At 31.5% G+C, this 26,817-nt stretch overlaps 1 protein-coding gene and 2 pseudogenes across 5 annotated transcripts in view; 1 reads left to right on the plus strand and 2 right to left on the minus strand.

Annotated features, from left to right (window-relative positions):
* The window catches only part of COL21A1 (collagen type XXI alpha 1 chain), a 343,061-nt gene that overhangs the window by 88,484 nt on the left and 227,760 nt on the right, over window positions 1-26,817 (minus strand). For all 5 annotated transcript variants that reach the window (XM_036230969.1, XM_016145688.2, XM_016145689.2 and 2 more), the window contains 4 exons: window positions 16,738-16,863; window positions 12,797-13,348; window positions 2,867-3,035; window positions 2,557-2,773 (listed from right to left, as the gene is read on the minus strand). In XM_036230969.1, the coding sequence (XP_036086862.1) occupies window positions 2,557-2,773; window positions 2,867-3,035; window positions 12,797-13,348; window positions 16,738-16,825 (1,026 nt within the window). In that variant the 5' untranslated portion in view covers window positions 16,826-16,863. The remainder of the gene's footprint in view (window positions 1-2,556; window positions 2,774-2,866; window positions 3,036-12,796; window positions 13,349-16,737; window positions 16,864-26,817) is intronic.
* On the minus strand, window positions 10,179-10,297 carry LOC118606547 (annotated as a pseudogene).
* On the plus strand, window positions 24,758-24,876 carry LOC118605523 (annotated as a pseudogene).

Here is a 26,817-nt window from a genome sequence, read left to right on the forward strand (position 1 = left end):
ATCCACCAATTATTTTATTAATCCCTAGTTGACTTTCTATTACATATCCCAGAGAAGTTATGTCAAACAACTCCCTCAAGGTAACAAATGAGTTCCTAATCTCCTAATACAAATGATTTCTCTCATTTCTCATTCTTTTTACTTCATTTCAACTTCGTACTCCATAACTAGCCCCTCCTCTTTGAAATTCTCATTCAACTTCTATGGTTCAAACCATTTTGATCATCTTCATTTCTTCTCCCATCGCTCATATTCCATCTCTTTGAAGAATCCTCTTCCTCAACCTGACCTTTAATGAGGCATTCCCCAGAGGTCTGTCCTTGACCTTTTTCATTCTCCCCTTTGATTATCTCATCCATTCCTATAGGTCAGTTATTATTTCAATGGAATAATTCCCATATCTACATCAGCAGCCTGGACCTCTCTCTTACATGTGATACCTATAATTCTAATACTGGCTGGAATAATGTTGCCAGGACATCTCACAATCAGCCTGACACAGCAGGTAAAAAAAAAACTTGAACTATCCCCCAAAATTTCTTCCTCTATTTTTCTTGGATAATAGTATCCTCAGATTCTACACCAAAACAAGTTTCTTTACCTCCTTCCTTTCCCTGAGAGGCAACAACGAGATGTAAAGTTCTACCAAACATGTCTCCAAAACATGACTGAAATTCACTTTTCCATGTCAAATCTCACCGTCATAATTTAGGTTCATGAGTATCCTGCTTTATTTGAATAGTTTTCAAACATAGCTCTATCTTTAATCCTTCCTTCATCAAGCTGCCCTTCATACCACCACTAATCTTTCTCACTAGAGTTTTGTTGTTCATGTTTCATTTTTGTTTTTTACTTATTTACTCATTTATTTATTGGAATAACATTAATAAAATTATATAGTTTTCAAGTGTACAATTCAATAATATGTTCTATACATATAGCATTGTATGTTCACCACTCAAAGTTAAATTTCCTTCCATCGCCATATATTTCACTCCCTTTACCTATCTACCTCCCTGACTTCCTTTGGGTAACCACTAAAACTGTTGTCTGTGTCTGTGAGTTTTTGATTTTTTTTGTCTTGAAAGCAACTTGTTTTTGCTTTCAATTTTATATTCTTCATATGACTAAAATCATATGGGTCTCAACTTTTTCTTTCTGATTTATTTTGCTTTGCATGATAATCTCAATATCTCACTATAGTTTTGTCAGAGAATACTCCTCATCTTAATTTCTGTATTCCCAGGACCTAACATATACCAAGATAGTATTGAAAATACTGTTTATGAAATAAAAAGAAAAAAGAGAGAAGAAAGGTGCTTTAACTACAACACACCTATGATCAAGACCTTTTGATGAAATCCTATCATCCACAAATGAAGTCTACACCCTTTAGTGTGGCTTTATAGGTCCCCATCCTTGAGCTCATCTTTGCTAGCTTTTTCTTTCATGTACCTTATACTAAAAACACAGGGGATACAAGTTTTCATTTGCTAAATAAAACCCTGAATTTTACTACACATAACTATTCAACTGACTTGATATGTCCTTATATCTCTCCATCAAAATGTTTTACATCCTTTAAGATCAGTCCAAAACCATCTCTTTTATGTAGACTTCCTAATATTTTGTATTAGTATCCACTTGTCCCTCCACACTCCACTAATACAGTATACTTCTATTAGATATCAGAAGCCTTGAATCTCCCATTATAAATAAGCTCCATGAAGGTAAAAAACATGTCTTTTTCATTTATCACTTCTTATAAAACTTAGCACATTGCTTTTACTTAAAATGAAAGACAATTTTTAAAAAATTTAATCTGTTTACCAAATGAAGAAATTATATAAATGTACAAATTCATATACAACCTTGTACATTTCCTAAATTATATATCATTAGACTGTGATAATTAGATTAATTAAAACTTAATTGCTTTTATTATTGCATCTGTATTTAGAACACATGATGCTGAAAGCACACTTTTTTAGTTTATTAATTTTATTAAATATATATCCCTTTATGGAAAATAAAATGTCTTCCTAATTAATGTAAATTCTGCATCCATTATCTGTCTATATTTGATGTTCTACCAAATTTCTTTATTGCAATATTCCATAGGACACGGCAGTGCAGAACAGACTAATGTGGACTTTGAAATTGATCAGACCTAAATTCCATTTCTGATGTTACCATTTACTGTATTACTTTGAGTAGGAACTTAATATCTCCCAATCATTGTTTCTCCATCTGTAAAATGAGAGCTCCATCTGTAAAATGAGAGCAATGGTTTTTTCACTGTGTGGTTATTATAATTAAAATTACCTGGCACCCATAGTAGGCATTCAAAAAATGTTAGTTTTCCCCATTCCTTAATTCCAAATGTATCGAGAAACAATTTTCCTTCTTTGTTTCTTTCTTTCTTTCAGTAAAGAAACATTAAAACATGAAGACAGTATCTTTCAAATCACGTTAAAATTATAACTCTCTTCCCCCAACACAGAAACCCAATGGTGTCTCCTCATGAGTACCATAATCACACTCTGGCTTCTTTACCTTAACCTGAGGGCCAGCAAAGGTGACCACTTGTGAGCCATTAATCATACTGGTCGTTGTAAACAGTAATGTTTTATCCACACCATTTAAAGTAACTGCTATTTGTGGCCTTCCATCAATGGTTAAAATTCTCCATAAATCCCACATTTTCTTGATCTTAAATCTCTGAGTGGAGACAAATACATATGATGGAGGAAGACCTTCTGGGAAAACATTGCTGGAAAAAGAAGAACATAAGTAAGCTTAAAGAATTCTCAACACACATACAGACATATTGAAAAAAATGTATCTATCAATACATAACATTTACCTTGTGAATTCTGATAAATCAACTTTTGATGTTACTTCATATCCTTTTATCTTTGTTGGTGAAAGCTGGATTCTTTTCTTAACCTTTTTCTTTACACCCAAGCCTAAAAGAATATCAAACCCCTTCTCATCTCGAGCTGCCACTGGAATTCGTGTTGGACAGACAGATTCTATAAAGCAAAATCAGTGAAAGTTGATTAATTGTGAGTTAATCCAATGAGAAAAGAAAATTAAGGTAGGGATATTAGAGAATATAAGAATTATAAAATTTATATATGCACACAAATACATATGAATGTATGTAAATATATTTTCTGAGAAAACATGCAGGAGTTTCTTGGGGCATTTAAGAGTAGTCTCAATTGTTTTTCTCTCCCTAAAAGGGGATAAACATAGAACAGAAATATAGAAAAATATTTGTTAATGGATTGTTTTAAGGGTAATACTATGTTGCAGGTTACAATTCACTATGCATTTTGAATATGAGGCAACCTGGGGAGGAGGGGTAGGAGAATATCAGAACAGGATTCATGATTCTCTTCTAGGAGGAGCTATTAATTTGTCACATGACCTAAGTTAACTCTCTTAAATTTCTTGGATCTAGATGAATCCTAAGATTCCTTTCTTTCATTTCTAGCATTTGAGGGTTAAAAAAAAAATGTGTTGTTTTGATGTTCTTTCCAATTCTAGCAGTTTATAATTCTACAGTTCAAATATCATTGGTTCTATTACTCTGGAAAAAAGTTAACTGTGGGTGTTTTCTGTTCATGGAAACTCTAAAAATGGGCCTATCATCTCATCTATGATTAATTACACTACATATTATATTAATCATATTTATAAATAAGACTATTTCCTTAATAATAATTAAGGTTTGCATTATACAATCATCTATAAAAATTATAAAAATATGCTACAACTTTTACTTCTCTGGGAAACTTGTGCCTGAAATTATGTGGAAATTTTTATATGGTTCAAATGCTATTAAGCTGTTATACTGTAGAAATGTTGCAATATTTTTAGATCCTTGAAAGCTCTCATATAATATACACATTGAGCATGACTGCTTATATTTTTTATGGCAGCTAACAGAACAAGACAAGAACAAACTCCACTAAACATACTTTAAGATAATCACTCTCTTACATAATATTAAGAAAAGGAAAAGGTATATTTATAATACAATAAAAAGTACTGAAATGAATTTTATTAGTCCAACAGGTACAATCATAACTTGTACCATAGAATATTGGAAATAAAATAAAGGTTTGATATAAATAAAATTATATGTATTCTGGGAAGGGAGAGGTATTCTTATTTTCAGATCTTCAGATGTTGCGTTTTGAAGGAACCCAATTAACTACACCTTTCTTCCTCTGTTATGAAAATATGAAAAGCGGTATAAATTTTTCCATTACAGTTTAATTCATAAATCAATGAATAAAGTTAAATCTTTCCTGTCATTATGAGACAGTATTTTGGGGGGATGGAGTGTGTAGAGGGTATACAGGACAATCTAATTTGAAGCCTCATTTCAAATGCATTTGATTTAAAACTGCAAAAGAATGTTTAGCTGAAAAGAAAATGTGTTAAACATTACATCATAAGAATATTCATATTTCAACTGCTCTTTTAATTTGCTTTGCAAAAGAGAAGTTATAAGATGCTGAATAAGAGCTCAGACTTAAAACAAGAACTTTAGGTTTAGGCCCAAGCCTCTCTCATACATCTGGATTCTCATCTGTGAAGTGAGAATAATCTTCACAGAGTCTTTCTGAGGATCAAATATGATGATGTATGTGGAAGTGCTTTATATGTCCAAAATCACATGCAAGTATAGGTATCAATCAAGCATCGTTTCATCTTATTTTTATAATAAAATCCTTTACACTTTATTCCAATCCTCCAAATTTTATAGGAGACACTCTGACACAGTTTGTGAAATCAGAAATGTAAATTAATAGTCATAATATACCTATGTTTTCATAACTACTTGGCACATCTGATTAGGGAAAATGTATTTCAATAATTAATATTCTTGAAAATATAATTTTCTTTCCATTTTTTTCACTTATAAGGAGAATAATAAAATATCCTTATACATGGGAATGGAAAAGAAAAATGTAGTTAAATTGCTCAAGTACAGTTTTTATATTTATATATATCTATCAATAAGAAACAGAAAACGAAATGTTTCCATATAGAAGATGTTACTTTAATATCCATTTTCCTGTGGGCAATCATTTGAGTTTTTCCAGTTTTTGACCCTTTTATAAAATGGCTATGAATATTCGAGAATACGTATTTTGGTGAACATATGAACTTATTTCTCAGTTAAATACTATTAGTTGAATTTCTGCGTCATAGGGTAGGTATATGCTTTGCCTTAGTGGATAATGCCAAAAACTTTCCCAAAGTCATTGTACCAGTTTTTACTCCTACTAGTATGCCTATTGCCACTCACAAAGGATGTAGGTGTGATGAGAATATATATATAATTAGGTGATATTATATATAATATTTTAGAGAAAAGAGAGTGAAGAATGGGCTAGTCAAAGAACATTTAAACATTCCTAATGAAAATTATTCTAAATGTTTTATTGTTTAGTCCTTTCCTAAAAATAATTAACTTATATAGCTGTTTTGAATTCCAATCATAAACACTGACAGCAAGGTCTATATATGCTATAATTTGTATATTTTATGAATCATGCCATAGTCATTCCATGGTTTCAAATACCCAAACACTGCTTTTCACATAAAATATAAACTTATTGTGTTTCTGTTTTTGAAATATAGCTCTAGCCTTTCTAATTAATTGAATGGAAAAATTCATGTTTTTGGATATACTACAAGCTCCTGATGATGTAAGTTGCCTTTAATTCATATCAGTTTCAAATCCTTTTAATCGACAGATGGAAAATAAAGCAATTCTCCTAAACATTTAATGAAGTTTTAAAAAATATTATGCTTAATCCTATCTCATCCGCCAAACTCGTCTTTCATTTCTCCCCACCCCACTTCGTGGTTGAAAATTCATACATATGTATAACAACGGTGGAGAGGCAGAATGGAAGAAAATCCGTTTCATGTGAGGGCATAGAAATTAACCAACTATATGTTATGAAATCATGGAAGCTAAAACACTTAACACTGGCCACCTCCTAAAACATCTTGTCTTGGCCATGGCTCCTAATGTGTACACCCTTACCCTTTGTGATTTCCATTTAAATGCAAGGGTATGGTAATATACTAGGCCATTATTACAAAGTATTAAAGGGCTTAAATTAGATAATCAAATTATCCAGCAATTTCCAAGCAAAGAGCAGTACGAAGTATGAGTAACTTTTGATGAGAGGAAAAAAAATTTGGGAAAAGTCTTAAACATTATTCCAAGCTAAAGTGTACCATGATAGAAAGCACTGAAGGTGGCTTGTTGTAGTTGGCATGGCTCAGCATGATCAGGAGAAGACGTTCAAATTGAGTCTTCTCCCTCAGGAAGAATTTTGGCTGCCTGGTGTTCACAGACAACAATGGAAAGTGGGAAATTTTGTGGCTACAGAACTAAGGAATTTGAAGTATTGCAGACAGACACCAAAGGAGGTAAAATATTATGAGTGCCTAAAAGGAAATAAGCAAGCCTCTCTAATGAAGAGATTATACAGACCCAGAGAAGTCTCATCCCTTGCATAAAAGTTTTCAGAGGCCCCTGGAATCTAAACCAGACAGATTGGTGAGGGACTCCCCTGTACAAAGCCAACTGGTAAAGACTGAGAGAGATGACTAATTTTTCAAATGTATGGTTCCAAAAACAAATGTGTGAGATACATGAAGAAACAGAGAAACATTACCTGAAGGAACAAAATAACTCTTCACTTATCAACCCTAAAGTAAAGGAGGTATATTATCTAACAAGGGATTCAAAATAAGCATCTTAAAGATGCTCTACAAGTAAAAAAAATATTGTATGAACAAAAGGAAAATATCAACAAAGAGACAGAAAATATTAAAGAAGAACCAAATGAACATTCTAGAGCTGAAGAATACAATAACTATATTAAAAAATTAACTACCAGCGTTTGAAATCAAACTTGATCACGCAGAAGAAAAATCAGCAAACTTAAAGACAGATCATTTGAAATGATCCAGGTAGAAGAACAAAAATTTAAAAGAATGAGAAAGATCGAAAGAAGCCTAAATTACTTTACGAGACACAATCAAGTAGACAAAAATACACAGGAGAGTTCCAGAAAAAGAGAGAAAGAGGCAGAGCTTATTCAAAAAAACTATTTAAGTCTAGAATAAGAAATAGATATCCATAGACAGAGAATTTTGAAAGCAGCAAAAGTAACTCATTATGTACAAGGGTATCTCAAAAGACTTTCAGTGGATTTTTTGGTAGAAACGCAAGCTACAAGGGAATAGGATAATATATTCAAAGTGCTAAAATAAAAAAAATTAAAATAAACTGCCCACCAAAAATACCATATCTGGAAAAAGTGTCTTTCAAAAATGAGTAAGAAATAAACACTTTGCCAAGTTGGAAAAAAAAAAAAAAAGCTGAGGGAATTCATCACCACTGCCTTACAAGAAATACTGAGGAATTCATTCAAGGTGAAATGAAAGGATGTTTAACAGCAACATGAAATATTTGGAAAGTATAAAAGCCTCTGGTAAAAGAAAATATGCAAACAAATTCAGAATACCAAAATACTATAGTAGTGGTATATAAATAACTTCTAACTCTGATACAGAAGTTAAAAGACAAAAATATAAATGATAACTATAACTGTAAAGATATGTTAAATATACAATACATGATGTAGTTTGTGACATCAATAACAAAGTATAATCAGAAGGATCACTTCATAAATTATATAAATGTCTAACCACTAGGCTGTATACCTGAAATTAATTAAATATCAACTGTAATTTAAAAATAAAAAAACATTACAAAGTGTGAGTGGGGCATGGAGAAGCAAAAATGTAGAATATCCGTATGTATTTGAAATTAAATGGTTATCAGCTGAAAATAGATTTTCATAACTATATGTTTTATATAACCTTCATGGCAACCACAAACAAAATATCTATAGAAGATACACAAAGAAAATAAGAAAGGAATCAAAGCATGTCAGTGCAAAAAAAAAAAAAAAATCAATGGAACACAAAGGAAGAAGAACATGAGAGAAAAAGACAAAAAAAAAAAAAGCTATAAGACAGAAAACAATAAAATGGCAATATTAAATCTTTCCCTATCAGTAATTACCTCAGATGTAAATGGGCTAAACTTTCCAATGATAAGACATAAAGCGAATACATGGATTTAAAAAAATCCATCTATATACTGTCCATAAGAGATGGACCTTTGAATTTTAAGGACACATATGTGCTAAAAGTAAAGGGATGAAAAAGGTACTACATAACTACAGTAACCAAAAGAGAGCAATGGTGGTAATATTTATAACAGACAAAATAGACTTTAAGCCAAAAACTGCCAAAAAAGACAAAAAAAAAATTCATTATATAATAATAAAGGGGTCAACTCACCAGCAAGACATAATAATTATATATAAATATGCACACAACATAATAGCACTCAAATATATGAAGCAAACACCTACAGAACTGAAGAGAGAAATAATAGTACACAATAATAGTAAGGGATTTCAATATTCTACTTTCAGTAATGGCTAGAACATCCAGACAGAAGATCAAAGAGGAAAAAAAATAATTTGAACAACAGTATAGACCATAAAATCTAACAGACATGTACATAACATTCAACCACACAGCAGCAGAATGTACATTCTTTTCAAGCACAAAAAAATAAAAACATTCTCCAAGATAAACATGTTAGGTCACAAAACAAGTCAAGAAATTTAAGAAGATTAAAATCATACCAGGTATATTTTTCAACCACGGTGAAACAAAACTAGAAATTAACGACAGGAGGAAAACTGGAAAATACACACATGTGGAAATTAACACACTCTTGAACAACCACTGAGTCAAAAAAGAAGTCAAAAGAGAAATTAGAAAATGTCTTGAGCCAAACAAAAACTAAAACACTACACATTAAAGTTTATGGGATACAGCAAAAGCAGTACTAAGAGAAAGTTTACAGCTATAAAAAAATGTACATTATAAAATACTTTACACATCAAGAAACTAGAAAAGGAACAAACTAAACCCAAAATTACCAGGGGTATGAAAATAATTAAAATTAGATCAGAAATAATATAGAGAATAGTAAAATTATAGAAAACTCAACAAATTAAGAATTTGTTTTTGGAAAAGGTCAAAAAAACTGACAAACCTTTAGCTAGATTAACTAAGAGAAAGAGAAGAGATAAATAAATAAAAGGAGAAATGAAAGAGATTACAACTCATATCACAGAAACACAAAGGATCATAAGAGACTAAAATAATTATATACCAACGAATTTGATAAGCTAGAAGAAATGGATAAATTCCTAAAATATACAACCTACCAAAACTAAATAATAAAAAATAGAAAATCTGAACAGACTTGTAACTAGTGGGGAGATGAAATCGGTAATCAAAAACCTTCCCACAAAGCCCAGGACCAGATGTTTTTACTGGGCAATTCTACCAAACATTTAAAGGAGAATTAATGCCAATCCTCTCAAACTTTTCCAAAAATCTTAAGAGGAAGGAATATTCCCAAACACTTTTTATGAGGCCAACATCACCCAGATACGAAAGCAGAAAAAGACACCACAAAAAAAAAAAAAATACTACAGGCCAATATTCCTGATTAATAGGAATGCAAAAATCTTCCACAAAATAATAGCAAATTAAATTTAACAGCATATCAAAAGGATCAAAAAGTATCATACACCATGACCAAGTAGGACTTACGCTTGGGATGCAAAGATGATTCAAGCTACAAAATCAATTAATGTGATACATCACACTAACAGAATAAAGCACGAAAATCACATGATTACCTCGACAGATGCAGAAAAAAACCATTTGACAAAATTCAACATCTTTGCATGATGTTAAAAAAAAAAACCTCACCAAAATAAGCATAGAAAAATTTACCTCAGCATAATAAAGGCCATATAAGAAAAGCCACAACTAACATCATACTCAATGGTGAGAAACTGAAAGCTTTTCCTCTATTTCAATATAGTATTAGAAATACTAGCCAGAGCATCAAAAAGAATAAAATACTAAGAAATATAATTAACCAAGGAGGCAAAAGACTTCATGTTGAAAACAACAAAATATTGCTGAAAGAAGTTAAAAACAAATGGAAAGACATCTTTGTTTGATTGTTTTTACACCTACAGCACCTGGTCTTCCTAGGTGGTCTCCCATCTAAGGACCAACCAGGCCCGACCCTGCTTAGCTTCTGAGATCAGATGGGATCAGGCATGTTCAGAGTGACATGGCCATAGTGGAAAGACATCTTATATTCATGGATTGAAAAACAATATTGTAAAATGTCCATATCACACAAAATGATCTACAGATTCAATGTAATCCCTACCAAAATCCCAATGGCCAGTCACAGAAAGACGAGTGCTGCACAATTCCATCCTTATGAACTATCTCAAGTAGTCCAACTCATAGAAACGGAAACTAGAATGGTGGTTGTAGGTTAGGGGGAAGAGGGAATTGGGGGAGTTGCTGTCCAGTGGGTGCAGAGTTTCAGTCATGCAACATAAAAAAGTTCTAGCTATAACACTGTACATATAGTTAATAATACTGTCTTACATACTTAAAATTTATCAAGAGGGTAGATCTCACATGTGTTTTTTACCACAATAAGAAAATAGAAAACAAAAGAAAAATTAGGCTCTCAGACAGATTAAAGAAACCATTGGTCATCAACAAAAAAGTAAACTTGAAATAAGGAATATAGTGCAGAATACACTGCCAGGGAAATAAATGGTAGGTCCATGAAGATGAAATAATCTCTGTGGAAACAATAATATAAATAATATTTTTTTGTTGATTGCAGATAGACTACAGCAGAGTATAAAAGCAAACAGTGTTAGGAAATTGGTAATTCTATATGCTGAGAACCTCGAAGTAGAAGTTAACTGTCAAAATAAAGTGAAATTGTCAAATGATTCAAATATAAATTAAACAATTTGAGGCTATTGCAATATAGCAATGTATTTGTTTAGTCCATTAATCATAATCTAAGGAAGTATAAAGTCGGGTACAAAAAAGTCCATATATTCCTTAAGTATGTTTTCAAAACCCATATTTAAACAATGGCTATTGTATAGTATCTATGTAAACCAAATAGACACGGACACTATTTACATTCTTTTTTGAGTATGGATAAAGAAATATTTGGTAAGATCTCAAATTTGATTTTTTTTTTTTTTTTACAGATTGTACATTTTAGCTAAGGTTTTTTTTAACCCCTTTTAAGAATCACTACTCTTTGATGTGTAATTAGAATTTTTAAAATAGAATGCATTTACCAAATTACATATCTACAAAAACATCTCTGATGCAAATATATGTAACTGAATTTATATTTTAAGATAAAAATGAATAAGTAAAATTTCACCATGAAAAGTCTACTTTAATAATGAAACATATCTAACTTCGAAACCAAATATTCTAATTGTTTTGACAACATATTAAAAATTTCAACCCCTTTGGCCTGTACAAGATGACAAAAGTCAACACAATCTCACTGTTAGGGACTTATAAAAAAAATAACTGTGATGACTATTTGTACTTGTTCTAGTACTTTTGTAAAGTTTGATTAAAGAAAAGGCTTAATTTCTTAAATAATCTAAAAATTAATGTTTTTATCTACCATAGCTCTCAAATAAATATGAAAACAAAAGAGGAATTAATTTTTGTCTAAGCCACAATGATTTAGAAATATTCCTATCAAATGTGAATCAATCTATTTTTGGATTTTATGCTGGTAAGTTGAGGGAAAAGCTTTTCCATTTTACATGAATACTACTTTTTAGGTACATGGCATATTAAATGCCCATAATATTAAAAAGAAAGGATTTGAACAAATTACTCTTCCCCAAACAATCTGAACATAAGTATGTCTATACCTTAACAGGATTAATGTTTAGCAAAAATTGGAATTTTCCCATACCTTGGAGTTATCAAAAACATGAAGTTAGATTTTGTGTAATGACAAACATAATTAATAGATTAATAAGTACGTATATTTTCAAACGTTTTCTCACTGCTAGTGGGAGTTCAAGTCTCACTCAAGTACAATTTCTAACATTTTTCCAGAGCTTCAAAATGGTAGTAATTTGATCTTTGTTTTCTAAAGAAATAATGAGAAATTCTCATTCAGAATTGTTAATGAATATTAACTGTTTTTATAACAGAAAAACAGAAATGAACTAAACACACAAAAATAGAGAAATTCTTAAATAATCTTAATAAGAGATTGTCTACTATCTCATTTAGAGTTTGAAAACTATACACACAATAATAGATTACACAATATAAAAATTTAATATTAAATTATATAGATACAATATCCTTATTTAGGCACATGCATAAACGCTCAGAAATAAAGAAAAAGGCTGAAATAAAAAAAAGGCAGTAAAACTCATTAACAAGAGTCATAGGATCGTGTGTAGTTTACATAAATTTTTATTCTATATCTATCTTTATTTTCTATTATCTCCACAATAGATATATTTAATTGAAAGAAAAAAACAGCTAATGTAACAAAATATTATATTTTCCAACAATAGATTTTATAAGTAATCATTGCTAAAAACAAAATTTATCCAGAATAAATACAAAATGAAAATTTGTGTTCACCTCAATTCTAAGATAATAAATTATTGAACATTAACTATAATTATCTAAACCAGCATTAATGAACAAGTTGTATCAAAATAGAAGAAAGTACAATTATTAATTGTTTCCAAATTATATGAAGACTTACCTTCACAGAGTTTCTGCTTCATCACTTCCCTTATTTTGGATATTGCAATATAGTCTTCCACATAAAACACATAAGTAGATGAAGGCTTGTTGGCAATAGCTCTAAGTTCTGCATCTTCTGTTTCTGAACCAACGCCAATGGCAAATAATGTTATTTTACTGTCTCTTGCTGCTTCTGCTGCATCTTTGACTTCATCTTGGGATTTACCATCCGTAAGTACCACTGCTATCTTAGTCAAAAAACGTGAGGATTTGGCAAAAAGGTAATCAAGTGCAAACTGAATGGCCTTTCCAGTCCTTGTGTTTCCTCCTAAGTAATGTATAGATTCCATTGCTGCCATCAAATTCTCTCCTGAATCATGGCTTCCAAGGGGAATTTCCAGGACAGGGTAGTCACTATACTGGACCACGCCAACCTGAATAAACTTCGGTCCTATGTCAAAGTTTTTTGTGATATTAACAAGCCACTTTTTCACTATTTCAAAGTTTTCTGGACCAACACTGTAAGAACCATCTAAGATGAACACCAAATCTGTTGGAGCAGTACGACAACCTAAGTGAAAAAGAAAATCATCAGAGCATACTTGTATAAAAAGCAAAAAGTGGAAAGGTTTGAATGCATGATTTTTTAAGTAACTAGATGGATAGAATCCTTTCACAATGTATATATATATATATCAAATCACAATGTATACTTTAAATAGCTTACAATTTTACTGTCAATTATACCCCAATAAAGCTAATATTTTTAAAAAGAAAAAAGACAATAGTAAGTTATAGGAGCTTTGTGAAGATTAAATCAGATAAACTGCCTAATTCATGAAAATTGTTTCTAAATGAGGGCTATTATTTTTGTTGATATTTTTTAATTCTCTTATTTTTTAAATGAATAATTCACCGTCAAAAGTAGCAGAAAATGCATGCTGTATTATGAGTATATTTAAATATCTCTTTGTAACGGCAGGTATTACCATAAAGCAGCATTTTATTCTATTTCCCCACTGAATAAATTGAAACATAAATAAATCAAAAAATGATTTTCAGCTATATACCAACATCATTGTTTTATCACTGAAATATGTTTTATTTAATATTATCTGAAATATTTAAAAATATAAATGTAAACCAATAAATAGGTGGAAAGAAATTTTAAAAATTTTTCTGCCACCTTCAGGACTCGACTAGCTACTAAAGATCCTTATTTTTTAATTTTATTGATGAAAGTTAAATGAACCAAGGTCACAAAGCAGTCTCTCTTGCCCTACATGCAAGACAAGTTTTTAAAGGTGTGATCTCTCATCCTCAGCTAATAGTAGTCAAAACATTAGCTTGTGCTAAGTGAATCTATATTCAAGAATATTTCTCCATATAGATAAAGATCCTTGTTTTAAGACACCAGGAAACATGTGTGATCAATACATTTTATGGATCAACTGGGAAAAAAAGACTAACTCTGGTGCAAAGTACACCTAAACAACTTCTAAACACTGCAGAAAAACAAAACAAAAATCTTATCTCTCTTTTCCATAGTACATGACATGCCTCTAACCCTATATTATTATTTTGGTATATGTATATTGAAATACCTACTCTGTGCCTGACATCATGCTATGGACTGGCTTATAAGATACAGAAGCTATTTCAAAAAGCTTGTAGTCTAGTAAGACAGAGAATTGGCTCGTTGGGTAAAATACAAAGTATTATGAGAGCATTTAGAAGAAGGTAGAAACCTATATGTGAAAAGTCAAGGAAGGTTGCATGGAAAAGCCTACAGGTAAGTTGAAATCTGAAAGAAGAGCTTTAGCCAGGTGTAGAGGAAGACATTCTCATAGAGGAAAGAACAAATGCAAAGGTCTAGAGCTGAGAGACATGCAGAGCCTAAAGCACAAACTGGTTTGAGTAATTCCAGTATTTAAAATAGTCAACAGAGTGCACAGGAATGAACTGCTGTGCTTGTCTTCTCTTTCTATAACTTCTGCCCTCAAAGCAGCAAAAATATATTCTTTATGGCTCATCTGATAAGAATCATATGTCCCTGGATTTGAGGAGTTGAAATAGAATAAAATGAGCCAAGGAAAGATGATAGTCCATTGTAAGTATTGTGCTTTTACTCATATTGATGGTCTCCCTTAATAGTAAGTTGTGATCAGATGCCCAATTTAAAGTTATAAAAAGGGTGATTTATTTTTATTGTAAATATGATATCATAATTGCAAAGCATGGTACTGGAAAAATTGTTTAGCGACAATTAGTATTTTTGTATCTCCTTAGGAGTAAATCAACATATAAATCAATCGATCTCTCCCTCTCTTTCCCGTCCTCACTTCCTCCATTTCTCTCCTTTCATTTCCATTCTTTTACTTACCTTTGTCTACTTATATATCTGGGATGATGACTAGGCTCACATGAAGAGGCCTTGATTTTACAGTTACCGCAACTCACCCATTACCATAACCAGCAAAAATAAACAGTACTCTCAGGTAAACATGTATAACAGTCGAGAAGTTACCAAAAAAAATTTGCTAAAACATGGATTTGTCTAAAAAATATAAGTATGATCATGATATTACTCCTAACGTGCTCTGTGGCAGGTGGTAGTAAAGTACGGTAGGATACAAGGGACAGTATTCCAACAACCTCTGCCATGGTGACCCCTGCTAGAGTTCAGGGCAGGGAAAGTAAAATGAACTTTGGCCCAGAGGAAGATTTTCTAACCCAAGGGAATGCAGTTCCTCTGTTATTGCTGGAAACTGGTCTGGGGTTGTGCTTTTATTGAGGTTTTGTGGGAGAGACAAAAAGGACAGGAAAGCTGTGTTTGCAAAGCTTTTCAATGTTGCCCTTCATAAATACTATGAGATTTATTATTGTCTGGACTTGTTAGGGTTTGTGTGTCACTTGATTCAGTGATCTTAAACTCTTACAGGGTTATTCTTGGCCCTTCCTATCCCTTCCAGAGTCATGAAGCAGGTATTTCATACCTGCGAGGTTAGCCAAGAGCATGGGTACAAAGCAAATATTGCCATTTATAAACTCCAGACAAAATACCACTCCAAGAAACCTCTTCTCCAGAGAGATAAGTCATTGGTGTCATAGAAAAGGAATGGACTAAAGATCAAAAGCATAGTTCAAATACTAGTCACAGTTCTAACAAGCTGTATGACACTAGGTAAGCCTCTTAAATTTTGTGAACCTCTTTTCCCACTCAAAAAACAAACAAACAAACAAACAAAAAACAAAAAACTGTCTACCTTGTAGAGAGTTTGGGTCAATTAAACTATGAAAGTGTTATACAAACATTAAATATTATTGTTTTAATCAATTTTTAGTCAAGTTGCATCAAGTTCTCAAACCATCTGATTTAACTGTTATAGAAATCATAATTAATTCATAGTAGTTTATAAGTTTTATAATACAAAAATAAGTTTTCAAAAAGAAATATGTTATCTGTAAATGGTGGCTGGGGAACTACATTAATATAGCCCTCCTTCTCTAATGTAAGCTTTACTACAGGGAATCAGAATAATAGTCATCATTACCAAGATGTCACTGTGCTTAACCTTTTATATGCATCATCTCATTTACATAGATTATCTCATTATATTTATGAGATAACCTCATGGATGGTCCTGATAACCATTTTATGAAGTAGGTATTTTCTTTTATCTCCATATTAGGATGCTCCTAAAGGGATGAACAGGAACTCAATACCATAGTATTTATTCCAAAGCCTGATGAGTTAATGGAATAAACAATTAGGATAGATTTTCTCAAAATTACCCCTGATAAAGCTTTCCCTCTGTCAATGTGTAACATAGCAATTTGATCATTTTAGGAAATTATAGCATCAAAGACAATAAGGTCCTTAAAACCATTACTTGACTTCTCTTATTTGATTTCTGCAATCAATTTGTTGATAACAAAAACAATGCTGATAGTTCTTACTTGATCTTATTTCCTCATCTTCAGCTAATACAGAATTCTGAAGAAGCAGGACGGGAACTATCCAAAGAATTAAAACATGGTGTGCCATGTTCCTGTTTTTGTTCTAATATTTTGGTTTTAAGATTCCTAAAAAGAAAAAAAAGAAAAGTTAAATATATTATAAAAATAAAGACAAATACATAGCCATTATAAGTTTAATTTTTAAATTGCAATACCCAGTTGGAGTAGTTAAATCTTACTATCCTTAGAATTAATTTGTGTCTAAAATGGTCACATTTTAATATATTATACAAGAGAACAATGAGAAGGAGCTGAGAAAGATCATGATAAGTCTTTTAATTCATAATTATCCTGGAAAAGCGCAAATTTTTCTAAAACTTTGGGCTTTGCTCAAGATATTTTCTAGACAACCTTTTAGAATATCATGTAGAATCTTATCACATTCCTTTTATTAGCTCAATGGTAGCAATTATTCTTTTAAATATGAATTTGTATTTAAGAAGTGCTCAAAGGATATCTGATAAAATATTTATATAATGCTGAGCAATATAATTTTTTTTAAATGGGGTGTAATTCTATACCTTAAGATCTGTTTTATTTGATTTATAAACACTCAGTTATATGACTTTAATATAGCTTCTAAGTTAGTTCAAGGACTTCACTTCTGAGTAGAATATAAAAAGTTAGAAGAGACTTTCACCCCCAGCAATGAGAACACATTAGTTTAATTATAAAACCATAGTATTTTAAATGTAGCAACAAAGATGGCATTTAAAGAAACCTAAATGAACAAAATTTCAAAAGTTATTAATTCTTTATAAGATAGAAGAGATTCAGGGCTGCTTTTGTTCCTAGAAGAAAGGGAGTCCTCCTCAAGAAAAGGAATTTGCCACAACATGAAAGAAACCAGTCAAGGCTAGTATGACATTAGAATCTTGAGTGGCTCCACTCACAGTGTGGTGGCTGAAAAATTGACTCTTACTGGAATGGAAATTACTGTTTGACTATCACTATGGGAACATAGGCCTTTGATTATAGGAACATAACATTCTAAACAAGCTTTCTGCTTCTGTAACCCCACTTATGCACCTGACCTGTGAGTTGACAGGTAATGAATAGAAGAAGGATAGACCTTTGTGTTTAGACAGAATAAAGAATGGGATTTGGGGCTTAAAAACCCTGTACCTCTACATTTCGAGGCTGCTTAATTTGGGGTCTGTGTACCCCTGGCAGACCCAGCTGGCTGAATAAAGAGTGTTTCCTATAACTCACTAAGTTCTGGTGGTCTGTGTGTCTTTCAGGGGCTGGTGGCCACAACAACAGAACAAATATGCCTCCACCCTGCAATTCCTCTCCGTGAGATTTAATTGAGTGCACGGAGTAGACAAGTAATACAGAGAAAGATGAGAACAGTCTGAACAGCCTAGAGAGAGCCACTTCCTGTTCAGGTACCCAGGGAAAACCTCAAATACAAATCCTTAGCATGCTGAATGAAGGCTGGGAGAAAAGCAACAGAATTGAGAGAAGTCCCTCCAAGGAGCTCTAGTTCTTCACTACAGTGGAGAAAGATATCTCAAAAAGTAGAAAGCCAAAGGAAGGGCAGTGAATAATAGAACCCAGAAATATGAAAAGCTATAAACTGTACCAAAAAAAATGAAAGAAATCTCCAAAAGTTCTCCCAAGATATGAGAAGAAACAAGAAAATTTCATTTCTGATCAGATCAAAAACATTCATTATAACTAGATCTAGAGATGATCTAAATTCCAGAAATATAAAATAAGGGTTTATAAAAAGACTTGGATAAGTGTGTTAAAAGATTTAATGAAAATGACAGATAACAATGTGAAAAAAATATGAAAATTTTCAGAATATAGATGGAAACTATAAAAAAAAGATACAAACGGAAATTCTGGTTATGAAAAATGTATCAAAAAAGAATTCATACAATGGGCTTACCTGCATATATCAAAGGAAAAAATCAGTAAACTTGAAGATAAGTCAATAGAAATTATCCTAAATGAAACCCAGAGGGAGGGACAGTGATAAAAGGAACAGAGCATCTGAACTCTATGGGAAAATATCGAATAATCTTGATTTAGCATGCAAGTAATTAGCTTTTCAGATGGAAAGGATAAAGTGAATGAAGAGATATTTGAAACCACAATGGCGAAGAATTTTCCAAACTGACAAAAGTTATAAACAATCAGATTAAAGAAGTTCAACAAATCCCAACAAGATATAAAGTTACACGTAGGTACATCATAATCAGTTGAAAATCAAAGAAAAAGTTCTTAAAATTAGCCAGAAAAAAAAGACACATTAAATATAGGACAACAATAAAAAATTTTAGATGGAAATTTCATAGTAATAAAATGGGCAACACATCAGAAAGATATTAAAAATCACATATATATATAAACATCTAATAATAAAGCTTCATAATACATGAAGCAAAAAATTTGTTAAAAGCTAAAAAGAGACAAATTCAAGTCATAATTGAGATTTTAACATCACTTTCCAGTAATTATTGAATTAGATGAAAAATTAGTAATGGTACAGAAGGTTTAAAAAACATTATCAACTAACTTCACCTAGTTGACATTTATGGAGCACTAACAGGAGAATATACATTCTTTTGTAATGCATATAAAATAGTCACCAAAATAGATTGTATGCTGGAGAAAAAAACGAGCCTCAAATTCCAAAGAATGAGATTACATAGATGATGTTCTTTGATCCAAACAGTATTAAGTTAGAAAATAAAATCCCAAAATACTTCAAAATTTGGTAATATACTTCTAAATAATCCATGAGTTTAAAAAATTTAAAAAAAAAGAGAGAGAGAGAGAAATTACTGTAGCTTTGTAGTATAGTTTGAAATCAGGGAGCATGATACCTCCAGCTTTGATTTTTTTCACTATTGCTTTGGATATTTGATGTCTTTTATGGTTCCATACCAATTTTAGCATTATTAGTTCTAGTTCTATGAAAAGAACGCCATTGGTATTTTGCTAGGGATTGCATTGAATCTGTAGATTGCTTTGGATACCATGGACATTTTAAGGATATTAGTCCTAACGATCCATGATAAGGTATGTCCTTCTGTTTATTTGCGTTGTCTCCAATTTTTTTCATCGATGTCTTAAAATTTGTAGAATACAGGTCTTTCACCTCCTTGGTATTTTATCCTTTTGGATGCAATTATAAATGGAATTTTCTCAATTTCTGTTATTAGTGTACAGAAATGCAACAGATTTTTATATATTAAATTTGTATTGTGCAATTTTACTGAATTCGAAACAGTATGTCACTGGCACAAAAACAAACACATAGATAAGTAGAACAGAATAGAGAAATAAACCCTTGCTTATATGGTCAAGTAATCTACAATAATAGATACAAGAACATACAATGAAGAAATGACAGTCTCTTTTTTAATAAATGGTGTGGAGAAAACCAAAATGAATCTAGACCATGTTTTTACACCACATACAAAAATATGTTCAAAATAGATTAAAGACTTAAATGTAGGTCGAAACCCATAAAACTGAGGGGGAAAAAAAAAACCATAGGAAGCAAACTCTTTGACATTGTTCTTAGCAATATTTTTCTGCAGTCAAATGCTCTACCCCTGAGCTATATGTCTACACCTAAGCAATATTTTTCTGGATATGTTTCCCTGGGCAAAGGCAACAAAAACAAAACTAAACAAATGGGACTACATGAAACTAAAAAGCTTTTGCACAGCAAAGGAAACCATCATTAAAACAAAAGAACAACCTATTGAATGGGAGAAAATATTTGCAAATAATACAGCTGATAAAAAGTAGAATACTCTACTTATTGACACAGTTCTAAATTGAAGTTTTCTATTAAAGAAATTCAATTTTTAACCAAAACTTTTCTCATAAAGGAAACTCCAGAGACACAGAGTTTCCCCAGTAATTTCTACCAAACATTTAAGAAAAAAGAATACTAATAAAATTCTTTCATGAAATAAAATTAATGAAAATAGAGGAGTGAACTCCCCAACTTTTAGTATGAGGCAAAAATAACCTTAATAGAAAACTAGACAAAAATTTCACAAGATAAAACTATTATCCATTATTTTTCATGAGTCAGGATGTAAAAATGCATAATAAAATATTAGCAAATCAAATCTAGAAATATATAAAAAGATCATGACCAAGAGAGGTTTTCCCAGAAATACAAGATTGATTTAACATTTAAAACTCAATTGAGATAACTTATTATAATAAGGAACCAAAAAAGAAAATATGAACATCTCAATTTATGCAGCAAAGCCATTTAACAAAATTTAACACCTATTCATGATAAAATTCTCATAAAACTATGAAATAAAAGGAAACTTCTTCGACTTGATGAATGCCATCTATGAAAAATCTACAGGTAACATCATATTGAATGATGAAAAAGTAAATGCTTTCACTCCCAAACCAGTAAGAAATTAAGGGTATACTCTCATATCACTATTTAAAATGTGCAGGAAGCCCAGCCAGTGCCATATACAAAATGAAAATTTAAAAAAATAAAGGAAGGAAGGAAAACTAATTACTTACAACTATCTACATAGAAAAATCTTTGAAATCTACCAAAACACTAGTAGACTTAATAAGTGAATTTAGCAAGGTGGCAAGACACCAGGTTGTTGTTGCTGTTGTTGTTTTTTAAGTGTATCTATACACTAGCAACAAAATTGGGGGAAACTTAAATTATCATATTCAGTAGTACTGAAAGCATCATAGCCTAGCAATAAAGCTAATGAAAATGTGAAAGACCTCTATTCTATAATATATAACACACTGCTGACATTAAAGAAAACAAAAAAAATGAAGAATCTATATTCATGGATTAAAAGACTCAGTATTGGTTACATGTCCGCCCTCCTCAAACTGATGTACAGATTTAACGTAATCACAAAAAAATTCCCAGATTTAAAAGAAATTGAAAAACTTATTCTAAAATTTATGTAAAATGCAAATGATTTTGAATTAGAATAATCTTAAATTAAGAACAACCTTCAATGAAAAACCATCTTGATTAAGAACTAAGTTGAGAACTACTCTCTTACTATGTAAAAATTTTCACACTATCTCATACAATGCAATAAAAAGAAATTCCAGGCCTCTTTATTATGGATTAAATCTATGGCCCACCTAGAAGCGAGTAGCATAAATAAAAAACAAAAAACTAGATTAGATAATTTATATTGATTTCGACTTACTATCAACCTACAGTAATCAAGAAAGTGTGCTATTGGTGTAAGGATAAACATATTAAACGGAACATAATAGAGTACAGAAATAAACCCACACTTACTCATGCGGTTAATTAATTTTCAATAAAAGTTTCCAGGTAATTGAATAGGAAAGTCTTTAATAATTGGTGCTGGATTAACTGGATAAATAGAATAAAATGAACCTTGACCCCATCTCATTCCATATACAAAATTTGGTTGAAGCTCAGATCTAAATGTAAAAGTTAAAACTATAAAACTTCTAAAAGACAACATAAGAGAATATCTTTGCAACCTTGTGGTTAGGCAATGTTTTAGGACACAAAAATCTCTAGCAACTTTAAAAATGGATACTTTTACCATCAACAAAACAAAAAGACAACCAACTGATTAGAAGATATTCCCTAATGATGCATCTGATAAGAGGTTACTATCCAAAATATATAAGGAACGCATTCAATTCAACAACAACAAAAAACAAACACTCCAATTAAAAAATGGTCAGAAGACCTGAACAGATACTTCTTCAAAGAGGAAATACAGATGGACAATAGACATATGAAAAGATGCTCAATTATCAGGGAAATGCAAATTAAAACCAAAATGAGATATCATCTGACACGTCAGAATGGCTATCATCAATAAATCAAAGAACAAGTGTTGGTGAGGATGTGGAGAAAAGGGAACCCTGATACATTGTTGGTGGGATTACAAATTGGTATAGCTGCTATGGAAAACAGTATGGAGGTTTCTCAAAAAATTAAAAATGGTTATACCTTTTGACCCAGAAATTTCACTCCTAAGTATCCAAAGAAAAACAAAACAATTCATAAAGATCTATGCACCCCAATATTCATGGCAGCACAATTTATAATAGCCAAGATAATGGAAGCAACATAAATGCCCATCAACAGATGTTATGGTTCATATATACAATGGAATATTACTCAGCCATTAAAAAAAATGAAATTCTACCAATTGCAACAACATGGATGGACCTAGAGGTTATTATGCTGAGTGAAATAAGTCAGACAGAGAAAGATAAATACCATATGATTTCACTTATATGCAGAATCTAAGGAACAAAAAGAACAAACTTATCAAAAATGGACTCACAAATATAGCGGACAATTTGGTGACAGACAGAGGGGAGAGGGTTTGAGGGTCTGGGAGAATGGGGTGAAGGGTTAAAGAAGTACAAATTAGTAGATGAATATAACTAAAGGGAATGTAGTTAGCATTAATATTGGCTGGTAGAAAACCAGAGAGAAGGAACAATTAAGGGGATTATTTTATAAACTATAAAAATGTCTAACCAATGTACTGTATACTTGAAACTAATTAAAATAATTTTTAAATGGATACATTCTTAAATTTCACCAAAATTAAACATTCCTGTTCCTCATTAAAAAAAAAAAAAACATTAGGAGTACAAACCAATATTTAGAATAAAATACTTACAAAAAAAAAGATTCAAATATATAGATATTTTTAAAAACTTCTACAAATTAATAAAAAAGAAAACCATCCTATTTTTTTAAATTCATAAATCCTGACCAGACCACAGAACATATTAAATGGTACTCATCATTAGTCATCAGAAAAATGTATATTAAAACCATAATATGATATCATTTCACACCCACTAACATGGCTAAAATTAAGACTTACAATATTAAATGTTTATGAGGCTATATGAAGAAATTGGAACTCATACATTATTGGTAAAAGTGAAAAATGATGTAACTACTTTAGAGAACTATTAGGTTCAGTTTCTGACTATTAATTTTTCTGCTAGGTATATAATCTAGAAAAATAAAAACATGTGCCCAGAAAAAGATTTTAATGATATTTATTGTGGCTCTATTCATAATAGTCCCAAACTATAAATAACTCGAATGCTATCATCAGTAGAATGGGTAAACAAGTTATGTGTGGTATATACTCATAAAGGAATAATATCTAGTAAGAGAAAAATGAACTACTGTTACAGTCGACAACATGAATAAATTTAAAATATATTCTTGTTAATGAAAGAAGCCAAACACAAAAGAACACTTAGAGCATGACTGCAGTTATATGAAGACCCAAAACATAAAACTAATTTATGATATTAGAAATCAGGAAACATTTGTCTTTGATGGGAGAAGTCAACTTGAAAGGCACAAATTAACTTGCTGGTTGATAAAAATATCCTACATTTTCAGTAATAATATTTGGGTATATAAATTTGTCTAAAGCCATTAAACTGAGGCTTGAGAACTGTATAATTTGTTGTATATAAATTATACTTTAATGAAAAACAGTCCAATATCATCACTGTCATCTTTCAAATTAGACTAGCCCCTCTGGTCAAAGCTCTAAAGGTCAAAAAATGTCAGTGAGAGGTATTTTGGGTGAGTCAAGACAAGATGTATTGTTTTATGGCAACGATGTGCACTAATAAATATTGACTAAATTTTTCCTCAAAGGCCTCAAAAATTAATTTATTCTGCTCCTATACTGAAAACATCCTCATTATTTCTATGTAGTATCTAGTTCCTTCAAAATCCTTGGGCTAAACTCAATTCTCTAATTTTATTAGATTCTAGATTAACAAGCATTAAAGTAAGGATATGGACATTAAATGATAAGGGCATTAAATACATGCACTCTCATATTATTTACCCATTAAAACATAACTGATATGTTTCACAGTTATGTTTTATAGCTATTTCATTAAATGTATACTTATGTACAATGCATATAAAATGAAGCACATTGTTTAGGGCCATGTTACCCTGAACAAGCCCCATCCTGTCTGATCTCAGAAGCTAAGCAGGGTCAGGCCTGGTTAGTACTTGGATGGGAGACCACCCAGGAAGACCAGATGCCGTAGGTGTAAAATATAAAAAAAATAAGGAATTATAAGATGACAAGGTCCTTGTAATTTGTGAGGTCAACCAAGGGTTGCCTCGCCTAAAAAAATAAAATGAAAATAAATAAAATGAAGTACATCAAGTTTTAACATTTTATTTTAATCATCTGAAGAGCTTTCTAAACTTATGGATGCCCTAGCCCCACTGAACAGCTTCAGAACAAGGGACCAAAGCTTTAAAAAAAAAGAAAAGAAAGTTTCCTGTATGCTTATGTACACCTAAGTTCTAGAAATTCCTGTATAAGGAAATCTAAAAATAATAAATAAGAAAAACAAAAAGCCTATACTTTTTATTCCCCTGGTAGAGAAGTTAACAACCCCAAAACAGGAAACCACAACTCAGAGAATCTCTACAAGCAAACATTCCTAAAGATTTGCTACTCAGAGTGCTCAGGGACCTTCAGTATCCCCATTTCTCAAATGTTAACTTGCATACCAATCATTTAGACATTTTGTTAAGCTGCAGATTCTGATTCAGTAGGTTTGGTTTACAGCCTAAGATTTTTCATTTCTATCAAGCTTCCAGGTGGTATTAACGCAGCATAAAGTCAACAGCCACTTGCCCCACTTCTAGTGAAGGGGCCTCTAAGGGATATAGAATTTTATATGCTACTTTTAAATATGGAAAATTATGTTTAGAAAAAAATTGACCTTTTAATACTATATAAATAGTTCTTAATAGATAATGGAAAAGATGAAATTACTTTTAACAGAATGTAGAATGTAGAAATTTAAACTGAGCTCACTTGTTAATGTGGAATCCATGCTAAGCTAAATACAGTCCAGACAATCCAGGTTATAGATTTAATGCTGCTACTAACTATAACTTAATATCTTTCTTATAGTGCTCTAATGTTCAAAAAAGAAAAGGAGATGAAATTAGTCATCTGTAATCTTCCTTCAACCACAGAAATAATGATCCATATTCCCTGACCTCGCTGGATTACTGAGATAATGAAAATTTATAAATTTCTTTCTTTTAATCTTGGGAAATATTGAGGAAAATAAGACTTATTTAGGTAGTACTGCTTGCCCGTCACATGCCCTCTAACCAGCAACAGACTCAAAACAAATTCAGTTTCTTTCCCTCTGGAACTCTCTCCACTATATTCATTTAACAATAAATATTTACCAAGTGCCTATTATGTGACAGACACTCTTTTAGGTGCTGGGAGAAGTGACCAAACTAGATAAGGAATCTGCTTTCACATAGTTTATGTTCCAGAGACTAAATAATTGAATGAGATAATTTCAGATAGTGGTAAGTGGTATGAGGAAATGAAAACTTGGGGCCAGAGGTTTAGACAAGATTTTTGAAAAGGTGCCATTTGAACTGACAACTGAGTAACACGAAGGAGCCATCCTTGTCCAGAACTGAAGACAAACTTTCCCTTCTGCAGATGGAGTAAGTCTGGCTTATTCAAGGAACAGAAGGAAGGTCAGTGAAGTATAGTATGGGATCAAAAACAAGAATAGCAGGAGCTAAAGTACCGCAAGGACCACATTTACCATGTTAAATTTAGAATTGTTTTCCCTAATTACAAAGTGAATTCTTTGGAAGGTTTTCAGCATGGTGCATCGTGGTTAAGTTTTTACCTCAAGTGGATCATCCCACTTTCAAAATCAAAGAGCTCTGAGAATTATTTGATTCTCAGAGAAAGCAGGAGATAAATTGACGGACTGTTATTCTCTTTTATTTTCATATCTCTTTCATCTATCTCCATACCTTAGGTGTTTATCATATTCTACTGTCATTATTTCTAATATTTTTAAAAATCAAAATAAGTACTCATGAGTAATTTCTGAGAATAGTGGATACAATGGATACAAATAAAAGTAAATTCCTTATCTCCTTCCAATTAATGTATTCTTCAGTGGGTCCTCATGGGAATTAGCATGAGGAGC

Source organism: Rousettus aegyptiacus, unplaced genomic scaffold (assembly GCF_014176215.1).
Source record: "Rousettus aegyptiacus isolate mRouAeg1 unplaced genomic scaffold, mRouAeg1.p scaffold_m13_p_1, whole genome shotgun sequence".
Classification (NCBI taxonomy): Eukaryota; Metazoa; Chordata; class Mammalia; order Chiroptera; family Pteropodidae; genus Rousettus; species Rousettus aegyptiacus.